The following is a 16,400-nucleotide window of genomic DNA, read 5'->3' as shown; positions in this document are numbered from 1 at the left end:
CGTGTGCTACGTGCAGCAAAGCCAATCCAAAGAGACAGAGAGGGACAATAAGAGGGGAAGGGCAGAGTGGTTAACCAGACTAGCTGTCCTGTTGGCTGCGCTGCATAAGGGTGGGGTAAATGCGGGAAGCATGATGAGAAAACGAGACTGAAGAAAGTCTGGCCGAACAGAGTGAATGCATTTCAAGGCGGCTATGCCTTTTCAACTAGTTCCGATGTTTTAAAATAAGAAAAGTAGCGATTGAGGACCAACTTGTGCTAATGTCGGGCGAAACCAGGTTCGATAATTCTGTTTTACGTAAGTGCATGGTTGTCGGGCGTGTGGAGCATGGTACTGAGGACTTTTCCTTGTACATTAAAACTAGTACAACAGCAGGGAAGGGACAACAACAGGGACAACAAGCTTTCATTTCCGGACTTCTAATCCAAGTGTGTCACATGGCGAGCTGCCTGCCTCCACACCCTGATATGGCGAACAAATCTCAAAAATACCGCCCAGATAACTCCTTTGCTACGGAGGTGAGATAAACCGTAGTGAATGTCTACAATACCATTCCCTTTCTGTGAAGTGGACAAAGCGGTGCTTAATTGCTACCCATTTGTTCTACAGTGGGCGAGTTTGGCGGCGCTATGTCGTGCCACGACGTAGTTTCATTTCTAAACGCAAGTCTACAGGGAGACCTATCCACATACCTCTTCTAGAGTAAAACAAAACAACAAAAGTGCGAAAGTGCAAGGCGAAGGTATTCTCCAGATTATGTGAAGCCCGAAAATTTGACGAGTGTTGCACAATATCAAATTCTTGAATTTAAGACACGCCCACTATAACCTGACGCACGTGCCGTCACTGATGGTTACGTTGCACGTCTAAGCTATATCTCTGGCCATTTGAATATACAGCGTGTTAGGTAACTGTGTCTGGGATCAAGGAACCTCAACTAGAGGACTAACAATCTCTCACTGAATGCGATGAGACAGTTTCGTTCACTATGGTCGCTAAGGTGGACATTTATGCAGTGCCTTCTTTTTTTTTTGTTTTTTTGTCTGACGTTTCGTTACAATATGTCTATGGGAGGACGTGTAGCATGCGGCGTGCATCTCACATACGTGCATCGTATCATGGTCAGCTCATTTTTATACGTACGCTTTTCTGATGGCTGCTCTAAGGATGGGAACCATCACTTAGCCCAGTACGTCGATCCTTAGGCTCTTGTTCCAGTCGGTTACGATTGTTACCGTGTTTGAAGTATAGGCGACGTATGATCGACCGTTGTAATTCTGGTCGATACGTCTAGCGTCCGACAGGAACTCACTCTCGAGCGCCCAGCGGTAGAGTATCGTGTAGCAGTCATCCACTTCTTTCTTGTCGTCTCGCGTCTTATCGATGAGCTCCAGGGCGTCCTCGGCAATCAGGTCCATGCCGGGCACATAGGACATGATTGTGCGTGGTCGGAGCGTGTACGGCTGCGTCTTCGAACGGACGTTGTACCACTCCTGGCCTTGCCTGCAAGGGAATCAGAATCAGTGGAGCTTAAAGCGGCGTCGTGCACGGTTTCGATTCGGCTTAACGCACAGACTACGACGTGAGCATCGAATGTCCTGAATGTGCCTTTCAATCCAGCGTCGAAATGCTGACATGTGCATGACCCCTAGGACATGGCTGGCTGCAAGAATTATTTTCTCTAGGCTGGAACGATATGCAGAGGCCTCACGCCTGCGGCATGCAGCCGAATTTCATCGAAGTTACTTTTTAGTCGAGGTGCCTACCCAACATACAATTCGTGAAGAAGCCTGACTAAACCAACTTGTCGTGCTCGTAGCTGTTTTAGCCTTGTCCACCGTACTAGAGGCTACTAAACTGTCACAGCGAGCTCAAATTGGAACGCGATGCGAAAGAGATGGAGAATGGAGTCGTGCAATGGCAGAAAGTTTGACGAAACCAAGCTGCTCCCACCAACACAGAGGGGGCTACAGAAACGTCTTCCACGTGTTCCATCTGTTGCCAGAGAAAATTGTCAAAGCCTGAAAGGTATATCCATTAAATGGTAAAGACTGTGCGCTAAGTGTACTATACAGGCCCATTTTTTTCATTTCCATGTGAGTAAAAAGAATGTCGGAAGCCCAGGTCGTGTTCATAACGTGTATTGGGTAGTTCTACACCATAACAACCCCACTATAGATGAGGGCTTCAGAGTGAACATTCATCGTGACTTAACATATTGACACGTGTGCTTATTTCTCCTTTTCTCCGGCGCTACATTTCATCCACTGACAACTTATCGTTCAGCAAAAGAAGCGCCTGCATGATTGAAACTTAATGGAATGTTATCGATGGTTCTTTGCATTGTCTGTTGTCGCGGAAGCTTGCGTAATCTCATTGCATGCGTGACGCGAATCCTGCCATACTTTCTGGGAGGCACGCGGGCACCAGCGATTGCTCTGGAAACTTCGATGAGTCATAAAAGCCGACGCGCTTGACCGGCAGTTCAGATTTTCGCCGATCGCCGAATGTGTTCGCCGCTATCGTTGTGCTTTGAGTGCAACTCGCTTTTGTGGGTACAGGTTCGCCCAATAAAAAGTTAGTGAAGATGTTGACACTTTTGCTGCTGTGTTGCTTGACCCTATCTACCACGTGACAAATGAGTAAATATTCATCTGCGAGTGCACACGCACTCGCCTTCTTCTCTCTTAAAAGTAATGCTTCTTCAAAGTAATAAACTAAATTCTGAGTTCTTACGCGCTAGAACTACTAACTCGTTATGATGTACTTCGTAGTTGGGAACTGCAAATTAATTTTGACCCCCTTGGGGTTCTTTATCTGGCGCCTGACTATAAGCACACAAGCGTTTTAGCATATCGCCCTCATCAAAATGCAGCTGCCGCGGCCTGGATCGACTCCGAGACCTCAAGCGCAGCCGCGCAATGCCACTACCACACCTGGTTTCAAAGTATCCGAGCTTTCGCCATTGAGGAAACGTAGGTCGCACAGAACATGATATCGACCAGGGTATCTGTCGACTGTACATGTTCGACACTTGTATAAGGCTGGTTAAACTCGCTGTCGGAGTAATTTTAAGGCTTTAACTCATCTTGACTTCAAGAAACATAGTTTTTCTTGGAAGCTGCTGCTGACTACCTTTCATACTACGTTTCAGGATAATGTCCCATCCGAATGGAAGCTATAGTGGTACTCTGTAGTGCTTGAGCAGACGACGTTTTAATTCGGGGAGACAAGCAGTGACTAAAGAATTATGGTTCACGCCATCGCGCTTTCTTAAAACAGAAATAATTTAATTCCAGGGTTTTAGGTGCCGAAAACCGTAACCCGATTATGAGGCACGCCTAAGTGCGATACTGCAGTGGGTATCGCCCTTCTTATTGGATCGCGCCAGCTCTACAGTACAATCCAGTGCGTGTACTACGCAACAGAATATACCTTATCTTACCTGAATGCCAGGCGTGAGCTTCGAATCACCTGGCGCCTATAGTAGAAATTGCGCCATTAGGCTTGTGTGTTCATGAGGAATCGTCAACCTTGTTATTAGAGAATAATTCCAAGATTACTTGGACACACAGCGACTCGAAATCTGAGACAACGTTTTTCATAAGGATGTATTGAGTGTCCGAAGTAATTTGTGCGAAAAGTTACAATATCTGCAAGCACCACGTAGCTGGATAGAGCCAAGGTAATTTTGTTTACTACTTATGTAAGTAGGCGGAATGTAAAAGAAAATAATAATCCGAGTTTCTCCAAGTGACGGCAGACAACATTACCTTGGTTGTGTCCAGCTACGGGGAATTATGGTGCATGCTAGCCACGTAGTCTGCCGCGTAGCATGCATTCATGTACCGCACAGATCGCTTTGGACACTGCATGCGTTAACAAAACCAAACACTACCAGCCATGACACGCGAAGTGCACGTGCCTGCCAGCTTGCGTGCGCACGAGCTCCCACCGAGGAGCTGTCCCACCAGTGTGAAACGACCGTGTCTGGCTTCATCGAGGGAGGTCGCGAACGGCACCCGACGTCCTGTGGCACGCGGCAGAGGACGTTTTCGACTACCTTCGCCGCGGAGGCGACAGAGCGATCTTCTTTAGCTCTGGGAACAAGTTCGCCTCTTAATAAGTAGTTTATTTTTAGAGCGAAGCTGTTTGCCTCTACTAACCGGCGATTCTTTCGTGGTGGTCCACGGAAAACTCAGTTTTCTAGAAGTCGACGATTTAGCGCAAAAAAAAAAAACATGTAGCGCACGCGCACACGGGCGGCATGATTTTATGCCAGTGTGTACAATCTGCGTGTTAACAATTGTAGTCATCGCTCTGAAATATCTTTGTTTACCTCTACCAACCAGCGAGTCTTTCGTGGCGGTCCGCAGAAAACTCGCCCGTAGAGTTCTGCTCCTTGATGCGACAACAGTACGAGATCGTTCAAGAAGTCATTCAGCGAATCACCACGCCCGGTGCCTAGTCACCCTGGGGGTCTTCCTGACCCGACCTGCCGGATGTGGAAAGGCCTTCGTTCTCCGTCTCATCACGAACGTGTACAACAGGTACTACAACGCCGGGAACAACTGCGACACCAACGCCTACGCTGTATGTCGTAGACTGAAGTGGATCGTAGACTTTGTCTTCGAAGAGTTTGTACTAGTGTTGCACAGAAAAGAAACTACCAACCACCATTTGTGACTCGTGTGTCGACCTAACCTTGGCGAAGAACGTGGCAACTCTCAAAACCGAAAGCCTCTGTGTATACCACAGCAATCATAAAGCCATCGTGAATGTCGTTGTGCAATAAATGGTTATACACCGCATTTTACTGCGCACCCATTTCATTCGTTAGACTATTATAGGTTAAGTGGATAGTAACAGCTTCGCTGGCAATCCACCTTCACAGAGTGGATTGGGCTTTCAAATTATTGATAAACCTGTGCCGACTAAAGTCGCTACATTTATGGTGGAGGTGCGGGGTATGATTCCGAGCCCCACGGATCGAAGAGAGCGTAGTCCTCACACTCGGCGACTAGAACCCTTGGAACTGAAACCACTGCACCAAAGGACCAGCCGTCGTCTTCGAAGGGATTCGGCAGAATTCGGACCTCATCTCTTCGTGGCGAGCGAGCCAACTGACTCCAGCCAAGTTACACCGGTACAATTCGTTGTGTGCCAACCCACCACGCCACAGGCCTTCCACGGCGAATCGTTCGAAGACGCCTAGGATTGGTCGGTCCATTTCGAGAGAGTGGCAAAGTCGAGCAAATGGAGTGAACAACGCAAGCTACACACTGTCTACTTTGCTTTAGAATAGTCTACGCGAACGTGCAAAATGGTACGAAAACCACGAGGCTTCTCTGTCGCTTTGGGAAGAGTTTCGGTGGCAGCTGCTGTCTACGTAGGATAGCTATGATCGCAGGAATACTTGGCGACAGCTCACTACATCAAGTACATCACGTTCGTTTTCCAATGGAAGGAGAATAATGCAAAGCAGAAAAACATAGACTTTTTGTCATGTGAGTATAGTACAGCGAACACTCGCCCTACTCATGTAAAAGAACGGCTAAACAAATTGCGCCGGAACCATCGAGAATAATTGTCAATATTAACGAACAGCTGAACGCTTCTATAATAATATCCGCTTTATTTAACGAATGATGCGCTTGACGACGTATATTCACTGCAGTGAGTACGTTACAGTCTGTGACAACCTAATAAATCAGTACAAGGTCCACCCACAAAAATGCAGTGCACCTGCCTGTCATCTCTGAAATATAGCAGAGCCAACTGAAGTGCACTCACAGCTTTATGACGTTGCTCTGCTAATGTAAATGTCAGGCTAACCGAAAAATAAACGTTTTTTTTTTTCACTCTAAAGTATAACTTTTTGGTATAGTCCTGATATCATAATTACCAATAAAAGTTGCCACGATGTTGAGATTTCTTCCTAAAGCTAGTGATACGCACATACGCACAGACACACAAACAAATAATCTGTATGGAGCAAACAACCGCTTTAAAAGCGGGAAAACTGCTTGACGTAGTGGATATAAACGAACCTAATTGGCTCACGCATCTATGTATGTGCTATGCTGCAGTTGTTCAGCGTACATATAATATATATATATATATATATATATATACATAATTCAAGGAACAGTTCTGTAGGTCCGGTGCATAGGTAGTTGAATAAACGAAGGGGCACAATTACAAAAGTCGCATGTTTAATGGTATAACGTTTCGGCCATGGCACGGCTTTATTCCGACGAAGGCCGTGCCACGGCCGAAGCGTTGTACCATTGAACATGCTATTTTCGTAAGTGTGCCCCTTTGCTGTACATATATATAAGTAGCGTTCGTTGTGTCATTGCGCAATTTGCTTATGAGAATAGAGCAGTTAACGCTCCACCACAGCGTCTAAGCCTTCAGAAGCCCCAAAGCTCTCACACGACAGCACGTACGTCTCAGAGCTATACAATATTTGTTTTGGGCCGCAAAGAACGCGCCTCCCCGACTCGGTTTCGCGAGAGCACCTCCTGCCCTCTGCAGTGTTGCCTTTGTCTCAGCGGTGAAAGCCCAACCGCTCCAACCACCGCATACGATCGCGAAAAATGGCATAAGAGCCAGAGAGAGCTGTTCGCTTTGGAATAAAACTACACTAATAAGTTACCTTCGCAGAAAAGATGAGTGTAGAACGCTGTACTTACAAATTGAGGATACCGACGTTGGCGTAGTACTGCGGCCGTCTCTCACGGTACCTCTTGAATGCTGTGGCCCCCATACGAAAGGGCATCTTGCCTTCTTCTTGGTACAGCGTCCGGAAGTCGTCGGCATTGAAGAGGTGTACCAAGGAGTAGCGGCCTGGCAGGCGCTCGGCTACCACCGGGCCGTACTTGCGGTACATGTCCGCGGCCGCGAGGTGCCGCCGGTCCGGGTGGTACTTGCCTGTGCATTTGTTAGAGGCCTTGAGTTAACAATGCCTTCTAAAAGGCCCATGAGAGGTTAAGGAAATTAAGATGGTTTCAATTAACTCCACCAGGATAGTCAAGCACTGAACGTACCATTTCTGAAAGTACAACACAGGTTCTTCAAAATTTGCAGGGCAATTTTTGAGGTAGCACCCCGCTTCCAATATAAGAAAGTCGAACGTTCTCGCCTGTCTGATTTTCAACTTGTGTAGCTTTGTCTATAGTCAAACTGTCATCCCTATATTTAGAGGCGTGGGAACATTCGCTATCTTGAATACGAATCGAACGTATTTTCTGTTTCATTCATAATCGATTCGCAATAGCACCGTGCGAAAATGTTGAATGTTCGGTTATCTTCGAAAATCAATATAACAACACTTATTCCAGTCTAGTATGGGGAAAACTCACGGGATGGTTCCGAGAGTGCAACGCGGATGTGTTTATCCGTTGGCTGTGTTACGGCCTATAGGTGTTTTCACTCCCAATATTGTGCTCGACGAATCGCTTGAGGTCTGAAGGTCCTGTTTCCTCCCTGATGTTTCACTGTGAATGGTATGTCATACACTTCTCCTTTAAACTACTACGCTCCTCTCAGATGACAGCATGACGACAATGGGATTACGGCTGTATGACGACGACGGCGCGACGAGAGTCAGGCGTCGAAGCTGTAATGACTACGATGGAATGACCACGACGGCACTATGGCGACGGCACGACAACGCATGGATGACAACGACTGTATGACAACGACGCAATGACGATCATAATAGGAAAACGTCGGCACGAACACGCTGTAAAGTCGACGGCATGAGTAGGGCGGCATGAGAACAATGGACCCGCCGTAGTTGCTTAGTGACTATGGTGTTGAGCTACTAAGCACGAGGTCGCGGTATCGAATCCCGGCCACGGCTGCCAGAAACTACGGTTAAGACAAAGCTGGAATGACGACAATGCAACGACCACTAAGGCATGACGATCATGGTATCACAACGAATGCATATTGATGACAGTACAATTACGATGGAATGACCACGAATGAGGACGGCGTGTTCACTATTGAATGGTGAGAGCATGATCACGGCGGGGTCATAACGTGAATCTCAAATGATTTTGGAGCGATACAGCTTGCTCAATCGGTGGATTACGCTGGGCTTGATGCGCGAAGCGCTGCAACATCTGGTGGCATGAAAAGGAACGGAGCATTGCGTCACGTTACCGAAGAATCTTTCCTCATTGGTGAAAGCGCACGCGGCAATCCTCTCTCATTGGCGTAAGTACCTTCTGGCGCTTCTCTCGCCTATCTCGTCTATCTCGCTTACGTATCTCGTTGCGGAGGGGGGCCAGGGCGCCAAACAGTGAAGCGTGCTAATGCTTTAAAAGACCAACGCCAGCGGAAACTGTTTCGAACAGTTCTGCTGCAGGATAAGAGCGGTTGAGTTCCTCAGCGAATTCACGGAGCCGCGGACTTTTGTAAAAGAACTCCAAGCTAATAAATAAGGGCGCCTCGCAAATCCGACAGTCTACGAAAATTATTGTGTTGATTTAGATTAAGAAATATTCATTGCCAGAGCAATTAAATGGACATTCGAGGCTCGCATGCGTCATTGTCGCATGCCGCCGACACCACCGTGCTGTCGCAGCGCAGGTGGCGCATGGTCTCAGGAGTAGTGAAAAATGTGCAGTGCGTCTGGCTGCGGAAACGGTGAAGCCAAGTCGAAGCACCTTCATGCTCCGCTCAATGAGCTCTGCTATGGAGCCGGGGTAGCGTTCCGCAACACGCTGCTGGTGTGGGGGTTGTGCGCACGAAAACTAGTGTTTCAGCTGATAAGCTGTGTGCAACGTTAACTCGCGGACAACTTTCTGCGGCAATGAAAGGAAAGCTACGCTGACAAAACTCGCACAAACCAGAGCGCTTCTGAAAAAACAGTCCCCCATTTTCGTCCACCTTAGTTTACTCCTTATCCTGCTAAATTTAAGCTGCATGGTGAAGAGAAAACATAAATACCTCATTTACAACAGCCGACTAACACAAAGAACACCATTGAGTGTTAAAGTTGATTAATACTCCTGGCTTTTCCTTTTCCGTCTTTGCAGATGCGAAGTAATCGTACGTTGAAGCTACGCCGATTCAGTAGCTTCTCTAGGGAACCGAAATCGCTGTCATGCACACTGCCCTACTACTACGCTCGGTGAAACGTTTGCAGTAGTTCCGCCCCCGTAACTTTCATTTCATTGCCACAGGACGTCCACATGTAGAGAGCTTCAGTTCTAGCAAAGTCGGTTGTTGGCGTACCTCAACGCGGCGACGCTGGAGCGCGTGTGTACACTTTCAGGCGGGCGTGACCCGAACATGGTTCCGCAGTATTTTGAGCAGGGCGGACCCTACACTTCAAGCTACGAAAGCCGATGATATTCCTTGGGTCTCATCTTCCGTACTATTGAGGTGCGATGCCTGCAACGGTGGTGGCGGTGCTCCAGATCATAGAGTTTCCTACAAACTCTATGCTCCAGATCACACCAGTATGTTGCGACACGTATAGCAGCGTCCCAAGACGGTGGTTCTTCCAACATTGTTTCTTTTGTACAGCAGCAGTTGACTGGCTTACTATGTCGCGCCAATATGTTAATTGCCTCACATCATCGTTACGACACTGTCCGTAGAGCATGAGAGCAACGGTGATGCCTGCTATCGCTTTGAACGGTACTCCCTTCCGAGTGCAAGTGACCACGTTTTGGTGACCATTCGTAGCAAACATTTGAACAGCACCGTTTCAGGCATGTTTTTAAGCTTGTATTCGGTGGTGTTAGGTTAACTAACATGAAGGAAGGTGAAAAATGTTTTTCATTACATCTTTCTTTTGTAGTTGCAAATAAAGCTAAATAAACATGCAGCCGTAAACAGCATATTAAGTGGGTCAAGAAAGGTGGCCTTTGAAGATGGCATAGGTTAGCCTTGCCTAGGTAAATTTGGCTCCCGAACTTTTTCGGTAACTCTCACGTGGCCTCACCCGTCAGGACAGGTGTCGCTCCTAAGAGTTCGCGTGAGTGCGACTGTCACGCCTTTCACACGCGCGCAGTTCGGATATATTCACGCCTTCTCTAGATGACCATACTGCCCTGCGCCAGTACAGGAGGTAGACCTACAGCACTTTCTATGGGTATGCCCTGGTCTGCAATCGGCACATCAACGTCATATAAGCCGTGCGGGTCTCCACACTAATCGACCGCCAGAATTACACAAGTGAATCATTGGCCCTCATCTCCGGTCCTTTTTGGACTTGATGCAGGAGACAGAGCTTTACAATCATGTGTAACACTTCCTTTAATGCCGCAATTAAGGCAAACCAACGCACTAAAAAAAAGTGACGACTTTCGCAGAGATTGTCCTAATGGGGAGGAGCATTTGGAAATGGCCTCTGCCCCTGCTGTGGTATAACAGAAACAACGCCTCAGACGGTGTTCGTATTCGTAGCTGCCAAAGGCGTGTCGCATGCCGGTAAACGTGCTTATGGCGTTCGCGTTAATTTCCGCAGCAGAAGCAAACGGTGTATCTGCGCGCAGCTCGGCCAATATTCCCAAAAACTTCTTACGCTGTAATTTGTCGTGAGAACAAATTCCAGCCAATCCTGATACTGGGCATATTATTAGCGACGCCAGCCACTCTGTGGAAAAGAGCACTTACGAGCAAACAGGTTTGTGAATCCGGCCCCTGGTTTTTAATCCGAAGCAGTCTCTGTCTCATTCCGGACGTTTTCGGTAGGTTCATAAGTGGGTTCACTTCTCATCTCGTTTCGGACAGTTTCAATAAAACTTGTTACCGGTGGAGAAACGAACCTCTGACTTCCAGCACAGCAGACCGATGCTCAAACCATTAGGCCAAGATTAATATTTTTTTATCTCTTGCGTAACATAATATAACAATACAAAACTCACTTGCCGTTTACGCACGATAACAACACGTACTTAACATTCGCACACATAAAAAAGTACTAAAAAAAGCCTTTTTTTTTCTACATCGCTTATAACATTGGCCAGCCTTGACTCGGCCTTGGCTTGGCTAAGCGTGCGTCGGTGTCTGCGTGTCGTATGGCCATAGTACACCGCCACATGCTTTGCTGGCGTGAGGCGTGTTTGTTTTATTTATTATTATATGTTAATTAGGAGATGACATCGCCTTTAATTGGCGCCGGCTACTCCTTTTCACATAGGGTCTTTAAGAAAGAAGAATAAATCATAGCAAAAATAGTAAAATTATAACAACACCAATTTCGGTACCATCAGTACAATAATGTCACATTATAACTTAAAGACAACTGCAAATCATAATAACACATAGTCCAGTCACTTAAATAGAATAATGTCACTAAAAGTGAAAGTCAACTGAGAAGCACAACAACACAAAGTCCAGTCACATGTGTTCACTGAAGTAAACACAAAGTCTCGTCACTTAGCTGGAATAATATAAGGGCACGAAAGAAATAGCGGATTAAATTCAGAAGAAGTTACAAAAAACCAGGCATTCGATTGGCCGAAGTCAGGAAAAAGAAAAACATCGAATGCGCTATCACATTTAAACACTCTACTCAATACTTTCCGAGAATATTACTCGCTTCTAGAAATCTTTATAGAGCCAGTAACGCTCGTCTTTGCAATGAGCAAGTTGGCCAAGGGCCTAAGATCTCCCTGAGGCCGAAGGGCTTGCTATCTAACGCCACTAAATCACGTGCCAAGCGTTGTCAGTGTGTGTCGTGTCGCGGACATTCTAGCAGAAGATGCTGTACATCTTCATCAGCGTGGCCACAAGTGCATGTCGCACTATCAGCTCTTGAAATTTTATGGCGAAAGTGTTTTGTGCACGCGGTACCGAGCCGCAGACGGTGAATCAGTGCTTCAAAGGCAGTGGTTGTATTTAATGTGTACGGGATTTTAAATTAAAGTGATTGGTCAATGCGAAATAAATCTGAAGATTTCGAGTTCTGATCTAACCATGTCACTTTGCAACCATGGGCTGCTATCTGTCTTAGTCTGCGGCGCAATTCGCCTTTTGTTAGGCGGAGACAGTGTGTGGCATTATTAACATGCGCTTATCCAGCTTCCTTATCTGCTGCAACATTCCCGGGGATATTTCAGTTGCCAGGTATCCATTGGAACATTACTGTACGATTTTCTTCACTTGCTTTTGTGAGTTCCTTAGGCATGTCGTGAACTAACGCCATGCTTTGCGAATTGCTGATGTCGCTATGAACTGAAGACAAAGCTGCGTGCGAGTCACAAAGGATGACCTATTTTGCCCCCTTTTGCATTGAATTTATGTAGTACAGCAAAGACAAAATTGCAAAAAGCTCTGCTGTTGTTGGTGACGGCGTGTGAGATAGTTTAAACTTTTGTATATTGTTCCATTCTGAAGCATGTTTAATATAGATTGAGCGCGGTGCCATCATCAAATTGTGGCGCTATCATGAAACATGGAACGGACTTTATATGGATTAACAGGAAGTTCCTTTTTGCGAGCACGTTGAGAAGAAGCCCCGGAGAAAGACAGTGCGTCCCGATAGTCAGGGAGCGCGTGTTCAAAAGCTTTGTCATTTTTTGCCTACAATAAAGTGAACACCCCACGGAACAAATAAAGCTTTCTCTGCTTGGCGTCGCTTTACAGGCAACGCACCAGTGTGCATGCAACGAATAATATGCTTGCCGCTGCTAGTACCATAATTCTCTTAACTCGCTTAAGAGCACCTATTTCTTCTTTCGTAGAATAATAAATCAATCGGTAAAATACACTGCAGGGAACACCAAACGACGGAAATCATTGTACAATCTTTTACAATTTACTTCGCTGAGATACTTTAACTAAAAGCCTACAGACCACAAACGACAAGCCAAAACAACTTCTCTTAGGAATCCCTGAACTAGCCCTGTCGTTCGATCATCCGAGACCACAACAACGAGCAAAGTGTCTCCCAAGCGGAGCTGTAAGACTGTACGCAACAAAAGTGGTCTTTTACAACTATAATAAACGGAAACCACGCGACCTCTTGGCGCAATAACAAGGTGTACTAAACTCAATCTGCCGTAGCGGTCGCGTCAGAAAACATTTATACGAGTCGTCGTCCTCTCCTAGGAAGACCCTCACATGAAAACCGCGGACACTAGATAGAACTTTTCCGTGTTAACTACAAACAGGTTACTGAGACTGCTTCTACCAAATATAGACCATATTTCCCATTTGCTTGTTTTCTCGCGCAATTCGCATAGGTTATTTCGCCAATATACTTTAATTGCACCTGGACATCGTCGTCACTGCCCCCTGAAGAAAGAGCCGAGTTGGTTCCGAAACGTCGGCAAAATAAACTTAATTTTTTGTTTGCAGCCACTTGAAAGTCATAATTAATTAACCGAACCAGATAGGCAATTCTGTCAAAATGTTTAGCTTCAATATTACAATGCAGCGCCCCAATAAAGTTTATCACCACCACCAATGCAGCGCCCAAATCATTTGCATGAGTTGCAACAAAAGCTTTATTGGCAAAGGTATCTGGCGCTGTTGATCAGTCAGCATGCCGAAGCCACAGACATTTTCCCTGTTAACAGCGCTCCCGTTCACGTCAGAAAAACGTTTTACAGCTTCAACGAACTGCACGATGCCTTTATAGCGAACGCAGAAAGCCGTGCCATCCTCTGCGTAATCAAAAAGTTTTACTTCTGCTTGTTTTGACCTATATACTCTGACATGTTCGCTGTCAATAATGCGCAATCGAAAGGTGCTCCAAGTACAAGGAAAACAAAAGCCGTGAGAGAGGGAGCGCCTGGCGAAAGAGAGATCGATGCATTTCTGTGCGCTCACCCACTCTTTGACGCACTATCATTTGCGTTGTCCAAGCCCTGTACGCCATGGCGACTACCCTTCTGATCACACTGCCCAAATTTACACACTCCAATCTCAAAGCAAAAGATCATGGCCAACTCTGTCAAAAGCATTTTCTATGTCAATGGCGATCACAGGTGCCCGAAGTCCAGAATCATCCCAACATTCTAGAACAGAACACGCTACATTATTGCTTGTAAATATCGATCTACCTTTGATTCCGCATGTTTGGTGTGGCGCCACATTGTTTAGCTACTATCTTTCAACGAATTTTATAACTACATTAGTCAAGCTAACGTCCATTGTCTGGTCTCCTCGTCAGAAGTACCACATTAACAAGATAGAGGCGATCCAAAATAGAGCCAGTTAATCTATATCAATAACTACGACCGCCATGTCGGTGGTACTAACATTTAACAAGAACTTTACCTCCAGCCATTGGATACCCGTCACTCTGTATCACTTTTATGCCTACTGCATAAGTACGTTCATATCCCACCGTCCCGTCGCTAAGCAATTCACCCTCCAACGCGCACATCACGACGTCTGCATCATAACCTGAGCATCAAATGCATTTTTGGAAGGACTCAAGCTTTTCATTCATTTACACTACCACGCGCCATTGCATTTTAGAATAATCTTCCCGAAGCCATCGTCATGATCGCTGACCGTAACCACTTTCGCGAACAACTGGGCATACATTATAATATTGTCTAAGGATTCCACATTCGTTTGTATTACGTACAGAATATGTCTGTATAGTACTTTGATGACACTCCAGTGTTTTGTTTTACTTGCTGTCTGCTAACATAACTCTGTTTATTACTCTGTGCCCCCCCCCCCCCCCCTCAATTAATGCCTCTTTGGAAGCCCTGTGAGGTATCGTAAATAATAATAATAAGAAGTGACACTGCGCTGTTTTTCTGGGTGGGTTATATGTTCTGATATAAGAATCGCGTGTGTTCCCGCAAAGGAAGGGAGCAATGCACTTACATCATATGCTTCAATAAAACCGGCAGTTGGGGTTATCGTCAACCAGCCTCTCAGAACTTTGTAAAAAGCTGCACTGAGCCAGTGACTTCCGCGAGACTTCCCGGGTTTGAGCTTTTATATTGCCTATACTTAACCTCATCCTCACTAATGGGCCATTCCAGCTGCTATGTTGTTTATTCCCCAAGACGCCGCGTCGAGGAAAGAAACTTAGTCTTAAAACCTCCGAGTCTACAGCGCTGGCACGCGAATAACTCATACTAACAGCGAAAACAAAAAGGCTCGTTGACTTTCCTTTGAATCGCTAGTAAAAGTTCCTTGGCAATTAATCTGCGTGGCATTCGCCCTTTTTCTGGGCCTGGTGCCTTTTTCGCTGGCGCTTCACCCATCATCAGCCTTTAATTTCTTGACCTGACTCACCCAAGCGTCTCGATAGTCGACGCATCAAATAGTTGTAAGCTGGTTTAAGTTACCGAAAGTAATCTTTAAACTCGCATGTGCTTATGCATTCCGGTTTTATTAGCTGCTGCAAGTTTACCTGCATTGCATTTCTTCCGCGTTCTTTTCTTTATTTAAAGCACATGAACGTCATTATGCTTTTATTTTCACTTTTTGTTTAAACACTTCTAACCTTCGGCCAGGTTTTGCTCTGCTGTGCTCCACTCACTTATTAAACACATTTCTAATTTAGACGCATGCTTTTCTCTCCTGCGAAAGCCAACTAACTCTTTGAGACGTTTGGCGTGTGCATCAAGCGCCAAACTTTCTTTCTTTAAATTAAGTATGAAAGTATATTATTCACAATATTATTCATAAAAGCGTGTGAGAAGAGTCAGGTGAATGCCGCAATAATAGTATGCACTGCGAAGTCTTTCATTCCCATATTTCTGTGTTCCACCGCAGCGAAGAAAAGGAGATGTGTAATTTAGGTTCTACGTGAATGACGGGCATAGCTACGAACAAAATGTTTCGACCATCCACCTTTATCACTTGGCCTTGCCAGTTCCGGCATTTTGATACAGAGCGCTTGCCTGATAATCTTATCGCGCCGACTACTTGACCGACGAACCCTTTAGAAAGCATGGGCTAAGCCTGCTGCTAAGGGAAAGTCTCATGTAATCAGTTATATAATCATAAAATTATGACCGCACGCCTCGCGCTATAAGTACAATACACTTCTCCTTCTTATGCTGCTAAGATAGGGCACAGGGGCGTCACTGCTTCAGCTCAAAGAATCAAAATTGGCCTGTGATGCGACTCAAAAGAGCAGTATTTAGAATAATTGACCGAAGGCCCAGGACAGTCGCCTCTTAAAGTTTAGACCGTAAAGTAAAGGGCAGTATAGTGTTACATTAGATGTGCGGTGTAATTTGACATCAATAGGGGCAGAAGAAGAATGATCAGAAGCTATGATAGCCGTTTTCTACCGGGTGACCGAAACGTAACGGTTCAGTGAACATGGTGGTCATAGAATTTGAACCTTTATTTACGGCAGTGCAGTGATGACTACAGGAAATGCCGCAAATGTCCACCACCTTCTTGGATACATATCTGAATATAATCCTGCTTATTGTTAAATGCCCTGT

The 16,400-nt window shown here is 45.8% G+C and overlaps 1 protein-coding gene across 1 annotated transcript in view; it reads right to left on the bottom strand.

Moving 5' to 3' along the window:
* Positions 1–16,400, bottom strand: part of LOC126530827 (probable cytochrome P450 49a1) — an 80,530-nt gene that overhangs the window by 38,430 nt on the left and 25,700 nt on the right. The window contains exons 2-3 of the mRNA XM_050178120.3: positions 6,699–6,936; positions 1,313–1,503 (exon numbers count right to left, since the gene is read on the bottom strand). Of these exons, the coding sequence (XP_050034077.1) occupies positions 1,313–1,503; positions 6,699–6,936 (429 nt within the window). The remainder of the gene's footprint in view (positions 1–1,312; positions 1,504–6,698; positions 6,937–16,400) is intronic.

The sequence above is a fragment of the Dermacentor andersoni genome, chromosome 5 (assembly GCF_023375885.2).
Source record: "Dermacentor andersoni chromosome 5, qqDerAnde1_hic_scaffold, whole genome shotgun sequence".
NCBI classification, from domain to species: domain Eukaryota; kingdom Metazoa; phylum Arthropoda; class Arachnida; order Ixodida; family Ixodidae; genus Dermacentor; species Dermacentor andersoni.
The sequence above is the reverse complement of the archived record's forward strand: the minus strand, read 5'-3'. Positions and strand labels throughout refer to the sequence as shown.